Raw genomic sequence first — 14,054 nt, 5'->3', positions numbered from 1 at the left:
ACAAAGAGGGGGCCGGTTCAAGCGATCGGCTTCGATATAATGATAAAAGGTACAACAATGAAGATGGTATAGAGTCCTATAATGTTTTCAATATGTCTTTTATGTGAGTTTTGTTGTACCGGTTCATACTTGTGTTTGCTTTAAACAACCTTGCTAGCCTAAACCTTGTATCGAGAGGGAATACTTCTCATGCATCCAAAATCCTTGAGCCAAACACTATGCCACTTGTGTCCACCATACCTACCTACTACATGGTATTTCTCCGCCATTCTAAAGTAAATTGCTTGAGTGCTACCTTTGAAATTTCTATTCTTTATCTTTGCAATATATAGCTCATGGGACAAATAGCTTAAAACCTATTGTGGTATTGAATATGTACTTATGCATATTATTTCTTATTAAGTTGCTTGTTGGGCGATAACCATGTTCCTGGGGACGCCATCAACTATTTCTTTGTTGAATATCATGTGAGTTGCTATGCATGTTCGTCTTGTCTGAAGTAAGGGTGATTTATCATGATCAAATGGTTTGAGTATGCATATTGTTAGAGAAGAACATTGGGCCGCTAACTAAAGCCATGATCCATGGTGGAGGTTTCAGTTCGGACAACAAACCTCAATCTCTTATGAGAATTTTATCTGTTGTTGAATGCTTATGCATTAAAGAGGAGTCCACTATCTGTTGTCTATGTTGTCCCGGTATGGATGTCTAAGTTGAGGATAATCAAAAGCGAGAAATCCAATGCGAGCTTTCTCCTTAGACCTTTGTACAGGCGGCATAGAGGTACCCCTTTGTGACACTTGGTTAAAACGTATGCTATGCTATGATAATCCATGTAAACCCAAGCTAATTAGGACAAGGTGCGGGCACTATTGGTATACTATGCATGAGACTTGCAACTTGTAGGACATAATTTACATAACTCATATGCTTTATTACTACCGTTGACAAAGTTGTTTCTTATTTTCAAAATAAAAGCTCTAGCACAAATATAGCAATCCATGCTTCCCTCTGCGAAGGGCCTTTCTTCTACTTTTATTGTTGAGTCAGTTTACCCATGTCCTTCTATCTAAAAAAGCAAACACTTGTGTTAACTGTGCATTGATTCCTACATACTTGCATATTGCACTTGTTATATTACTTTATGTTGACAATATCCAGAAGATGCCACCTTTTGCCCTTTCAGTCCAAATGTCATTTGGTTTTGCAATGTTCTTCCATAGATGATTTTTCTCATGGTATACAGCCGATGCACGGACATCGACTTTGGAGCTAAGAAATAAAGCCGATGCACAGCCATCGACTCTAGTACAATTACACAGGATCTACCCGCTGCGTGTTCAAGACGCGGATTTTCACCAAGTCGGCCTTCAGTTTAGCTTCAAGGCCTTCTGCTTCCTTGAGGGAGTGAACAATGAGAGCTTCCTCAGCTGCAATGAGCCGATTTTGGTGCCCGAACTTTCTCTTCGAGGACTTCCAACCCTTTACGCCAGTTCAGCAGTACTGTCAGAAGCGTCAGTTTTGGCATGCAAGGCAGCCTTTTGCTCATTAAGCCGTTGGTGTTTCGTCTATAATATCGGCTTTCAACGGAAGAAGAGGCGATCGATGGGGGCAAGTTTGGTTGGCTCGGCATGGTGGCTGTCTCAGAATTACATGAGTTCAATGCCCTTTGTCTGATCCGTGCATCCTCACCGCTATTCTCGCCTTGACTGAGGCTCGGGGGGCAGCTGGCCTGGTAGATGCTCTGTTTTAAAAGCCGATTGGGGTGTCATCGGCTGGTCCTTCGTCGAAACCTTCTTCAAAAATGGGAGTTCACGCAGAAGTGGAAGAGGCAAGGCATCATGATAGAGGATACTGCGACGGTTCTGCTCTGCCACGACATGACCCGACGAAGGAAAAGCAAAATGATTTTGGAATTATCAATTCCAAAACCAGGGGGGCATGTGTTATCACCAGAATTTGACTGAGTCAGAGGTGGGCCGCGATCAAGATGGGCTTGAAGATTATACATGGAAGGATATACGTGAATCAGCCTTTATATGCAAAGTTTGGGCTAGTTAGTCCATGTATCTGTAACATAGTAGGATACGTGTTGGTTAGTTAGAGTTTGCCTCGTGCACGGTTGGGATTATTCCCACGCTAGAAAGTCTACAGACTATAAATATGTATCTAGGGTTTATGAAATAAACAACAACCAACATTCACCCCAAATCAATCACGGCGCATCGCCAACTCCTTCGTCTCGAGGGTTTCTACCGGTAAGCATCATGCTGCCTAGATCGCATCTTGCGATCTAGGCAGCACAAGCTTCTTGTTGTTCATGCGTTGCTCGTACTGAAGCCTTTTTGATGGCGAGCAACGTAGTTATCTTAGATGTGTTAGGGTTAGCATTGTTCTTCGTATCATATGCTGTCGTAGTGCAACCCTTACGCATCTAGCCGCCCTTACACCTATCTTAGGTGTAGGGGCGGCACCCCGCTTGATCATTATTTAGTAGATCCGATCCGTTACGGTTGCTCCTTGTTTCTTCAAGGATTAGTTTAATATCTGCAATAGTTAGGCCTTACAAAGGGTTGGATGATCCAGCGGCACGTAGGGTGTCGTTTGCTAGTCCTAGACAGGATGTTCCGGGGATCAACCTCGTGTTGGTTTTTAGGCCCTATCTAGGATCGGCTTACGATCACCGTGCGTGGCCGCGAGGCCCAATCGTGAGTAGGATGATCCGATTATGCGGTGAAAACCCTAAATCGTCGTAGATTGTTTTAGCTTTATTTTGATCAAGCAGGATCACCATATATTCGTGCACCTCGTACGAATCATGGGTGGATCGGCTCCTTGAGCCGATTCACAGGATAACCTGAGAGCCGATCGAGGCTCGTATTTAATGTTTACGTGTATGCCATGCAGGAAACTAAGCGAGGCATCTCCATCACCTTCCTGACCAGGTATAGGTCAGGTGGCACGCCCTTGCACCAGCATCGGACGTGCGTACCAGAGGCTTTGCGGGCCGTCGCTCGGAGGGACCAGGGCCAGCCGCAGCCCTAAGTTGTTCCCGGCTCTACTGTGTTGCCCGTCGCTGCCCGCCGGTGGGTTGCTGACGTCAACAACATCATCGGCATACTCTCGTTCAAGAGCACCCTTTTTATCAATGGTGTTCTCATGCATCCAAATAAGTTTTTGGCTCTCAATAGCGGTAGTCAAGATTTCAAAGAAGTGAGAGCTAGCAATTTTATCTTTGTAAAGAACCTTGAATACACTCTTACCCTTATCGCGTAGAGAGACAACCCAATCCTCTTCTTCATATTCATCCTCATCCTTATCACCACGAGAAATATTAGGTTCCATGGTAGGAGGTACCGTGGAACCCTTGGCCATAAGGCATATATGAGGGCCGTGAGATAAAGATGAGGAGTTACTTGAGGCTCCTTTCAAGATCTTGTCTTGACCAATAGAATTGTTGGTTTCCTCTACATTGTTAGTCACATAACAACTAGAGGAAATAGAAGCATTTTTATCATGGTCACAAGACAAAGAAAGCATATCATCTTGAGATTTATTCAACAAACTTACACATGATATGCAAGGACTATTAACACAAGCATGTAGATGATTTATAGTGCTATATGTGTTTATGTCCATAGATGAAGCATTGCAATGAGATAGAGATGAAGAATCATCAATATTAAGCTCAATATCAACATCGCAATTTTCATCACCACTCACCATATCATTACCTTGTGTCTTGCCACACATTGGTGAAGTGGAAGAAGATGAGACCTCATCACGGCCGGAAGTGGAAGCAATACAACCATCCTTAATAATATTGGACACATCATATTTATCTTGAATCTTTGTCCATAATTCATGAGCGCTCCAAAAAGGCAAGTATGGAAAAAGACCTACATCTCTCAAAGCATTCATAAGAACATAAGAAGCTTGAGAATTGAGATATAAATTTTTCTCATCCTCTAACGATAGATTTTGTGAATCCATAGGAGGAGAAAAACCTATATCTACAATTTTCTCCATATGAGGGTCAATGTCCCGAAAATGACTAAGCATGCAAATTTTCCAAACATCATAATTTGTGCCATCTAATATAAGAGTGTTATCGTGCACTAATCCTCTAGCCGACATCTTTACTCTCAAGGCGGTGAAACCTAAGAATGAGAGACCTTGCTCTAATACCAATTGAAAGGACACGGATGTCGCCTAGAGGGGGGGTGAATAGGCGATTTAAAACTTTTACGAGATGGGCTTAACAAATGCGGAATAAAACTAGCGTTTACTTTGTCAAGCTCAAAGCCTATAAACTATGGTTCACCTATGTGCACCAACAACTTATTCTAAGCAATGGTTCACCTATGTGTACCAACAACTTATGCTAAGCAAGACAAGCAACTTATGTGATAGCATGATATATATATATAACTTCAAGCACGATGGCTATCACAAAGTAAAGTGCATAAGTAAAGAGCTCGGGTATAGGAATAACCGAAGTGACGCGGAGACAACGATGTAGCCCGAAGTTCACACTCTTGCGAGTGCTACTCTCCGTTGGAGCGGTGTGGAGGACAAGTCACTCCAAATGCACGAGGGCCACCGTATTCTCCTCGAGAATTCCCACCAAAAGGGATGTCCTCGATCCACTATGGGACCTTAGGAAGGTCACCGAACCCGCACAAAGCTTGGGGCTATCTCCACAACTTAATTGGAGGCTCCCAACAAATTGCCACAAAGGCCTTGCCCTTGAAGATTCTCCACAACTTAATTGGACTCCCCAAGAACACCACAAAGATGCCACAAAGGACTTGCCCTTGAAGATTCTCCACAACTTAATTGGAGTCCCCAAGAACACCACAAAGATGCCACAAAGGCCTTGCCCTTGAAGATTCTCCACAACTTAATTGGAGTCCCCAAGAACACCACTAAGATGCCACAAAGGCCTAGAATCCGTCTAGGGTTCCAAGAACCCAAGAGTAACAACCTTCTTGCTTTCACCTCCACGAATCACCGTGGAGAACTCAAACCGATGCACCAAATGCAATGGCAAGAACACCACAAAGATGCTCAAGTCCTTCTCTCTCAAATTCCAACAAAGCTACAAAAGCTATTGGGGGAATAAGAGAGGAAGAACAAATAAGAGGAGGAACACCAAATTTCTCCAAGATCTAGATCTAGTGGATTCCCCTCACAAAGAGAGGGATTTGATTGGTAGGAATGTAGATCTAGATCTCCTCTTCCTTTTCCCTCAAAAAGATTCAAGACGCATAGGAGGAGTAGAGGGAAAGGGAAGCTCTCAAGGTCAACAATGGTGGAGAGCACAAAGGGGAAGAGGTAGCTGCCCAAGGAGGAAGAAGGGGGGCTTAAATACCCCCTCCCATCGAAAAATGACCGTTTGGGTCAGCTCAGGCCGGATTTTCCGGGCCGGATATTTGCAAAATATCCGGGCCCCGAAAAAAGGCTAAGGACATGAGAAAACTGCTCTCAGGATGGGGGACGGACATTTGGCCGGATATTTGCCCGGATTTGTCCAAAAACCGGATTTTTCCGGGGGGCCGGATTATCCGCCCCAAACTTGGGCCGGAATATCCGCCCCCCTGAAAACTGGCAGAAACATCAAACTGAAACGGGCATAACTTTAGCATCCGGACTCCGATTTTGATGATCTTGGGCTTGTTTTAAAGCTAGGAACAAGCTCTACAAGATCATGCAGGAAACCATCATAGTCCAACAAGGGAGGATAGAAACAAATGATGAAAGGTTTGACCTATCTAAAAAAGACATACCGGTAAAACCTCCAATCTTGAAAATGCAACAAGTTGCCCGTGCAAAAACCATTCTTGATGAACTAGAGCTTGTCATGAGAATAAGCACAAGCTCTAAATCATCACATGGATAAGATCCAAATAATAACCAAGAAAGATGATGCAAGGATGCAAAGGTTTGAGCTCTCTCCGAACGATACGATCGAGTTACTCACTCGAGAGCCATCTTGATAGTACGGCAACTAAACTATAAACCGGTCTCCAACTACACTATGAGACCGGTGAGAAAGAAACCCTATCAAGAGCAAACCTTATACTTGCGCATTCCACTTGAGCTTGATGACGACGATCTTGACCTCAATAAGATGGAACACCTTTCTTGCTTGTGCTTGCTTGACGAAGTCTTGTAGATTGCTCCCCCATAAACCACCATGGGAGAGCTTCTTCTTCGGCGCATCTTCACATAAACATGACCACCATGTGGATTGCTCCCCCATAATCCACCATGGAAGAGCTTCTTCTTCGGCGCATCTTCACATATCCATGATCACCATATGGATGGCAAGACTCAAGCAAAGGATCTCTTCGAGATGGCTCATCTTGAACTTGCACATCATTTCTTCATTCTTCATCATGTTGATGTCTTGAAGTAACTTAAGGGCTCACTTCATCTTCATCTTCAAGACATACTTGACACTTGATATCCTTCATCAATTTCTTCTTATTGCAACCTTGAAGCCAACATATGGTTCAAGAATTGCCTATGGACAACTCCTACAAATATAACTCAATGCAAACATTAGTCCATATGGATTGTCATTAATTACCAAAACCACACATGGGGGCTCCATGCACTTTCAAAGGTCTAGATATTTTCTGGTAAAAGTGTTTGAGCAACAAGGAAGACAGTGTAGAGTATTATAATGCTTACAATATGTTCTTATGTAAGTTTTGCTGTACTGGTTCATACTTGTGTTTGCTTCAAACAACCTTGCTAGCCTAAGCCTTGTATCGAGAGGGAATACTTCTCATGCATCCAAAATCCTTGAGCCAAAAACTATGCCATTCGTGTCCACCATACCTACCTACTATGTGGTATTTCCTGCCATTCCAAAGTAAATTGCTTGAGTGCTACCTTTAAACAATTCAAAATGCTTCTCAATTTGTGTTCATGTTTTATAGCTCATGAGGAAGTATGTGGTGTTTATCTTTCAATCTTGTTGGGCAATTTTCATCAATGGACTAGTGGCTTCATCCGCTTATCCAATAATTTTGCAAAAAGAGTTGGCAATGGGATTCCCAGTCCCAAATTAATTAACAAAAATAGACACTCCTCCATGGTATGTGATTGTTGGACGGCACCCGAAGGATTCGGTTAGCCATGGCTTGTGTAAGCAAAGGTTGGGAGGAGTGTCATCATAATAAAACTATAATAAAAAGGTACTCCTTCATGGTATGAGATTGTTGGCAGGCACCCGAGGATTCGGTTAGCCATGGTTTGTGAAAGAAAGGTTGGAAGGAGTGCCACCCAAAAATAAAAATAAAATGGGAGCCGCTCTTTGAAGGTTTGTCTGGCAAGGGGGTTAGAGTGCCCACTACCATTCGTTGACAACAACAAACACCTCTCAAAACTTTACTTTTGTGCTCTCTTTATGTTTTCAAAACCAAAGCTCTAGCACAAATATAGCAATCGATGCTTTCCTCTTTGAAGGACCATTCTTTTACTTTATGTTGAGTCAGTTTACCTACTTCCTTCCATCTTAGAAGCAAACACTTGTGTCAACTGTGCATTGGTTCTTACATACTTGCATATTTGCATTCATCATATTACTTTATGTTGACAATATCCATGAGATATGCATGTTGGAAGTTGAAACCAACCGCTGAAACTTAAATCCTCCTTTGTGTTGCTTCAATGCCTTTACTTTGAATCTATTGCTTTATGAGTTAACTCTTGTGCAATCTTTTGATTCTTGTCTTGAAAGTACTCTTTATGAAAAGTTTTGCTATATGTTATCTACTTGTTAGCAACTATAGATCATTGCCTTGAGTCACTTCATTTATTTCATATGCTTTGTAATAGTATGATCAAGGTTATGTAAGTAGCATGTCACTACAGAAATTATTCTTTTTATCATTTACCTGCTCGGGACGAGCAGGAACTAAGCTTGGGGATGCTGATACGTCTCCGACGTATCCATAATTTATGTCGTTCCATGCTTGTTTTATGACAATACTTACATGTTTTGCTTGCACTTTATGATGTTTTCATGCATTTTCCGGAACTAACCTATTAACGAGATGCCACAGTGCCGGTTCTGTTTTATGTTTTTGGTTCCAGAAAGGCTGTTCGGGCAATATTCTCGGAATTGGACGAAATCAACGCCAAACCTCCTATTTTTCCCAGAAGGCTCTAGAACACCGAAGAAGAGTCGGAGAGGGGCCAGGGGGCCACCACACCACATGGCGGCGCGGGCCAGACCCTGGCCGCGCCGGCCTAGGGTGTGGCGCCCCCAGGTGCCCCCCTGCGCCGCCTCTTCGCCTATAAAATCCCTTTCGACCTAAAAACGCAGTACCAATGGACGAAACTCCAGAAAAGTTACTGTGGCGCCGCCGCCATCGCGAAACTCCAATTCGGGGGACAGAAGTCTCTGTCCCGGCACCCTGCCGGGACGGGGAAGTGCCCCCGGAAGCCATCTCCATCGACGCCATCGCCTCCATCATGCTCCGTGAGTAGTTCCCCCATGGACTACGGGTTCTAGCTGTAGCTAGTTGGTATTCTCTCCCCCATGTACTTCAATACAATGGTCTCATGAGCTGCCTTACATGATTGAGATTCATCTGATGTAATCGGTGTTGTGTTTGTTGGGATCCGATGGATGATACATTATGATTAGTCTATCTATAAAGTTTGTGAAGTTATTGTTGCTGCAATCTTGTTATGTTTAATGCTTGTCACTAGGGCCCGAGTGGCATGATCTTAGATTTAAGCTCTATAATTATTGCTTAGATTGTATCTACAAGTTGTATGCACATGTCACTGTCCGGAACCAAAGGCCCCGAAGTGGCACGAATCGGGACAACCGGAGGGGATGGCGGTGATGTGAGGATCACATGTTTTCACGGTGTGTTAATGCTTTGCTCCGGTACTCTATTAAAAGGAGTACCTTAATATCCAGTAGTTTTCCTTGAGGCCCGGCTGCCACCGGCTGGTAGGACAAAAGATGTTCTGCAAGTTTCTCATTGCGAGCACGTACGACTATATACGGAAAACATGCCTACATAATTAATAAGCCCGATGTTCTTTCTTAATGCTTTGATTCCTATCAATTGTCCAACTGTAATTTGTTCACCCAACACTTGTCACTTATTGGAGAGTTACCACTAGTGTAGATCGCTGGGAACCCCGGTCCATCTCTCATCATTATATACTTGTTCTACATGTCATTGGAAGTAGTATCAACTATTTTCCGGTGCTATTGCTCTCATATTGCTATTACTGCTGCTGTGTTACTGTTACTATTGCTCTCATATTACTGCTACTTTCACATCACCCCTGTTGCTAGTGCTTTTCCAGGTGCAGCTGAATTGACAACTCAGTTGTTAAGGCTTATCAGTATTCTTTACCTCCCCTTGTGTCGAATCAATAAATTTGGGTTATACTACCCTCGAAGACTGCTGCGATCCCCTATACTTGTGGGTCATCAACCATCGATGCCTTCTTTAACAAGATGAAAGGCTTCGATGAACTTGCTGCTACCGGAGAACTTGTCACTGATGCCTAGATGATGTCCTACGTCATCGCTGGTCTTGAAGGTGCTTACGACTCCGTCGTCTCATCCATCAGCGCTCTTCCCATGACTTTTCTAATCACAGTCACCGATCTGTACACCTATGTCTAGTAGTATGACCAGCGCTAGGAGATACTCAGTGACACCAGATGTGGTGGCTTCGGCTCATATACCAACGTTACTGCACGCGGATGATAACAATGCTCTCCGCTCTCGAGGAAAACCCTACTACCGAGGGAAACGACTTCCACACTATCATGGGCGATCGCTGCCAAGGTGATCAACCTAGGAAACAAGGAGGCCTAACGCTCCATCTGGAGGTCGTGGCCGTGGCCGCAGCGTGCACGTACCACTCCATGGGAGGACATGACATGACAAATACGCAACAAAGAGGGACACGCTTCCCGCGACTGCTGGTGGCGTTTTGAAGACGATGATGATGAGTACGATGACAAGGTAGCACATGTGGCTTCTTACGGTGTCGATACCGGTTGGTATTCTGACATTGGGGCAACACATCGAATCACGTGGGAATTGGAGAAGATGACAATGGGTGAATACAGTGGAAATGACCGTGTTCACACTGCTCATGGTTCATGTAATTATGGTGATTAGTCATAGTGGTCATACAGTTGTTTCTAATCTCATTAGAGATTTGTATCTTAATGAAATACTCCGTTCCTAGTGCATCCAAAAACATTTCATATGTACATGCCGCGCTCCTCCTCTTCGACTTGACTCAACACGGCATGTCACGACAGCCACGCTGTCCTCGTATTGAGTGGATTGAGCCTCGAGCCAAGACTTTTCTTTCTTTGTGTTCAAGAAAACAAATAGAGTACTAGACGGACGCGTCGTAGTTAGTCCATTCGGGTCGCTCCTGGATCGTGAGTTATTTGTAACCGACTCGAAACATGGGTGTGGCCCATGTTGTCTAAGGTTTCCCGATCCTATATAATCTCTAGCCCGGCTGCCGCAGAAACATATCTAATATACGAGTTATGATTTTGCCACCTCTTTTTACTTGCGCCGTCATCGTAGCCTACTCCATCATGCCCACCGGCTTGCAACGACGAACGGGACAGCAAGTCTCCGGAACCACTCACCTTTGTGGTCTTGTACGGAATAGAGCGACTTAGTTTTTTGGGAAGCGTTCTACACGACGGCGCAAGATCTTCATCACGGGTTGTCTACTAGACAAGTCGGGCGGTGCCGCGTAGCATCATCTACAACCAATCGGTATGTGATGCCATATTCCGATCTGTTTAGCGATGGATGTTGTACCGTATATCCTGCTAATATTCATATTGATTAATGGATGTAGTATGTTCGATTTTCACATATTAATAGCTGCTATAGTTATGTTTAATATTCTAAAATTAATTATAAAAATTGTGTATAATTATCCAACACATAATGTACTTGTGTAAGGTTTTTCTACAACATATAACACGTAGCCGAGCCCCGATCCAGGGGCAGGTTCCTGTCCTATTTGATCCCTAGCGATCACGACACTAGGTTCTCCTGGTGACCCTTTTTTCATAACTAACAGTCGTTAGTTATGTTCTTACCATGCATAGCCCTACCTTCTTCATGTCAGAAGAGCGTCAGTTCGTCCAATTATTACATCATTATAGTTTACACCCGAGTACATGGCAAAACAGGGTTTGAAATTGAAAAACACTTCACATACTTTTCTTTACAATAACACTTCACAGACTTAGATCTTCATGGTTTCTATCATTCTCTCAAATCGTCTAAAATGCTCAAGGATCCCTTGTGCGTACTCTTTGGCCCGCATCTTCCTGTATTTTGCTGGCCGAGCGTCGTCTAGCAAGGTAGGAGCTGGCTCAAGCACTGTATCTGCCCCCACGCCGAAGAACAAAGCTAGAGAGACCCTTTCTATCACAGGATTCGTGACAACCCTGTGAAAGGCGGCTTTGAAAGCCCCGTTGCTCATTATCTACATTCCAGTTTTACATCGACGTTAGGAGGTAGGAGCGAAAGAAAAGAAAAGTTGATTGGATTTACAGGAAGCTAATTACCTCCAGGGAGTCTCCCACGAATATGAGCAGACAACCAGGTTTCGTCGGAACATTGTACCACCTGCCGTCTTTGCAAACTTGCAGGCCACCGATGGCCTTGTCCGCGAGGAGAATCGTGATCACACGGCCATCGGAATGAGGCCTGAAGCCGAACACACCGTCAGGCGCCGGGCATGGCGGGTAGTAGTTGACCACTGCGAAGGTGATGGCCCTGTCCGTGAACATGCTGACGAAATGGTCCTCCTCTAGCTCCAGGAGCCTGGCGATTGCTCGCACGACTTGGTCTCTAATCTTCTTTGATTTACATACGTACTCCTGCATCACATCCCTGCAAAACCAGTTTTGTCTCTCTGAAAATCATGCACATATATAATAAAATGAACATGTATTGTTGTTCAATATCTTCTTAATTACACTTTACATGCGGTCAATCCTCTATGGAAATTAAAGAGATCGAAGTGAACTGCAAGAGGAATATATACTGAAGTGTGGTAGTGGAAGGATGAGTTACCTGAAATAATGTGGGTAATCGGGCCAACGGGACATGTCCCTCTCATCCTCTGGCTCGATCGTTAACCGCACCCGCTCAGACCAGTCTATGGGATGATCTTGGCTGCCGCCTGTCTGCATGATAAATTCTTGCTTCATCTGCGGCAGCTGATGAAAGAAGTCCCTTCCGCCGTCCAAGAGAGCGTCCAGGAGCGATGTTTCAATTCCGTGTTTTGTTGCCTGGTACACGCGTGTACGCACATACGGAGTAGTTTTTTTCAGGTGAATTGAAACATTACTACTATTAAGGGTGCTACTTCATGATCAAAAAGCTCGGTCGTCACCAGGAAGAGTCCCCAGTTCTCAAGTGCCACCCGGAGCTTGGCAGCCTCATCGGCGGCAGGCAGCCGACTGATATCAACCAATGGGAGGGGCTCCGGCATCTCCTCCACGGCTGGAATGCCACCATGGCGATCTTGCTCCCGCAGCATGTACCGGTTCGGCAGCTCCTTCCAATCGCGGGCCGACATGTTCAAGGATGTCCTTAGGAACCAATCTAGAAGATTTAGAGAAATTAATCGACGCCTAATTAAGCGCTGAAATCAACTAACTCCATGCGAAGCTATCTAAACTAACTACTACCCAGGATTGTTGAGTTCATGCTACCACTAAATAAGAATAACAAATACTAATAATCAACAGCTAAGCAAGAAAGGGACCTACTCTTCCTTAGCTGCTGCTGTTCATCAGGTACTACTTCAATTTATTTCTTCCCTCACCACTTGAGTACCTGTATTTTTCAGATTAGTCGCATGGCTATAGCAGAAAAGAAAAATAGCATAGCTAAAGATGACTAGGTTCTCGTCCTAAGAGGAAGAAGAAAGAACCTACACACTACTCGATTTTTGCAAGATTCTACACAGCTACTGAACTCTAAATCTACAAGAAAAAGAACATTAACACCAGTAAGATTACTTGATGATTTCTAAGCTTTAGTTAGTACTTAGAGGACTAAAAGTAGTCATCACGGGGATGATTTTGCAGCAGCAGTGACTGCCTTTTCGTTTTCTAAGTGGAAATGGAAATGGGCGGAGGCCTGTTGATCAAAAAAAAAATTGCAGCAGCAATTCTACCTCAAAATAAATAAAAATGAAGTATCTCCACCTGGGACCTAATCTACACCGTTCATTAAACTCCTAAGTCTGAACTAACCAAGAAAGATGCAGCGTGTATCACTCTGTGGTGACCTACCAGGCTACCACTCACTGGTCGCAGGAGTCCAGACAGAGAGAGAGAGCAGCCTGTGTGGAAGCTCGCCGTGGGCACGGAACGCTGAGGACGAGGAGGCAGAGAGGGGGAGGGGGAGGGGGGAGCCGTGAGTGCACTGATCTGACTTTAGCTAATGCCATCATAGATATAGATAATTAATACCATTGTGATTTTTTCTGTGTGGATGGAACATTTGTTTACGGCCAGACAAGAAAAGAAAAGGGCGATGTGTCTAACGGCTAGACGCTCCTGCGACTCGGGCGACAGCGGAGGCGACGGAGGGGCCGTCGCCTCCCGACGCCACCGGCGCACGGCTGAGCGCCACCGTAGCCGGCGCACAGGGGTGCCCGCACCGCGGCCTGCTCGGAACCGTTTCGCCGTGCTTGCCGCCCTCCAAGACGAAGCCCCCGAGGAAGAAGACTCCTCCGCCCTGCAGGTGACCCCTTCACCGTCCCCGCCCCTCTCTCCCTCTCCCCCCCGGTGACGCTCGCCTCCTTCCTCGACCTCGCCGGTACGGGAGCTCCCCGCTCCTCTTCGCGTCGTCTGGAGCCCTCAGCTCCTGCTCCGGCGAGCTCCGCACCTCCGGCATGGGGCCCCGAGGTGTTCCCTCCGCTCCCGTCGCGTGGGAGTACGGGAGCCCAGATCTACTCGTCCTCCGGCACGGATCGTCCCCTGCACCCTCATCGGAGCGG

At 45.0% G+C, this 14,054-nt stretch overlaps 1 protein-coding gene across 3 annotated transcripts; it reads right to left on the bottom strand.

The window, feature by feature from the left end:
- Positions 1–11,204: 11,204 nt before the first annotated feature.
- LOC127331205 (protein LATERAL BRANCHING OXIDOREDUCTASE 1) lies at positions 11,205–13,414 on the bottom strand. 3 transcript variants are annotated; one of them, XM_071825867.1, is made up of 6 exons: positions 13,345–13,414; positions 12,817–12,883; positions 12,438–12,649; positions 12,116–12,333; positions 11,605–11,932; positions 11,205–11,522 (listed from the first exon to the last, which is right to left on the bottom strand). In XM_071825867.1, the coding sequence occupies exons 3-6, from the start codon at positions 12,621–12,623 to the stop codon at positions 11,280–11,282; spliced, it is 975 nt and encodes a 324-aa protein (XP_071681968.1). In that variant the 5' UTR covers positions 12,624–12,649; positions 12,817–12,883; positions 13,345–13,414; the 3' UTR covers positions 11,205–11,279. The 3 variants fall into 3 exon arrangements, with proteins under 3 accessions (XP_071681968.1, XP_051213236.1, XP_051213237.1); XM_051357276.2 differs by having other exon boundaries at positions 13,227–13,346; XM_051357277.2 differs by lacking the exon at positions 13,345–13,414 and adding an exon at positions 13,306–13,335.
- Positions 13,415–14,054: the final 640 nt, after the last annotated feature.

Source organism: Lolium perenne, chromosome 2 (assembly GCF_019359855.2).
Source record: "Lolium perenne isolate Kyuss_39 chromosome 2, Kyuss_2.0, whole genome shotgun sequence".
Classification (NCBI taxonomy): Eukaryota; Viridiplantae; Streptophyta; class Magnoliopsida; order Poales; family Poaceae; genus Lolium; species Lolium perenne.
This window is presented reverse-complemented; position numbering and strand designations above follow the sequence as displayed.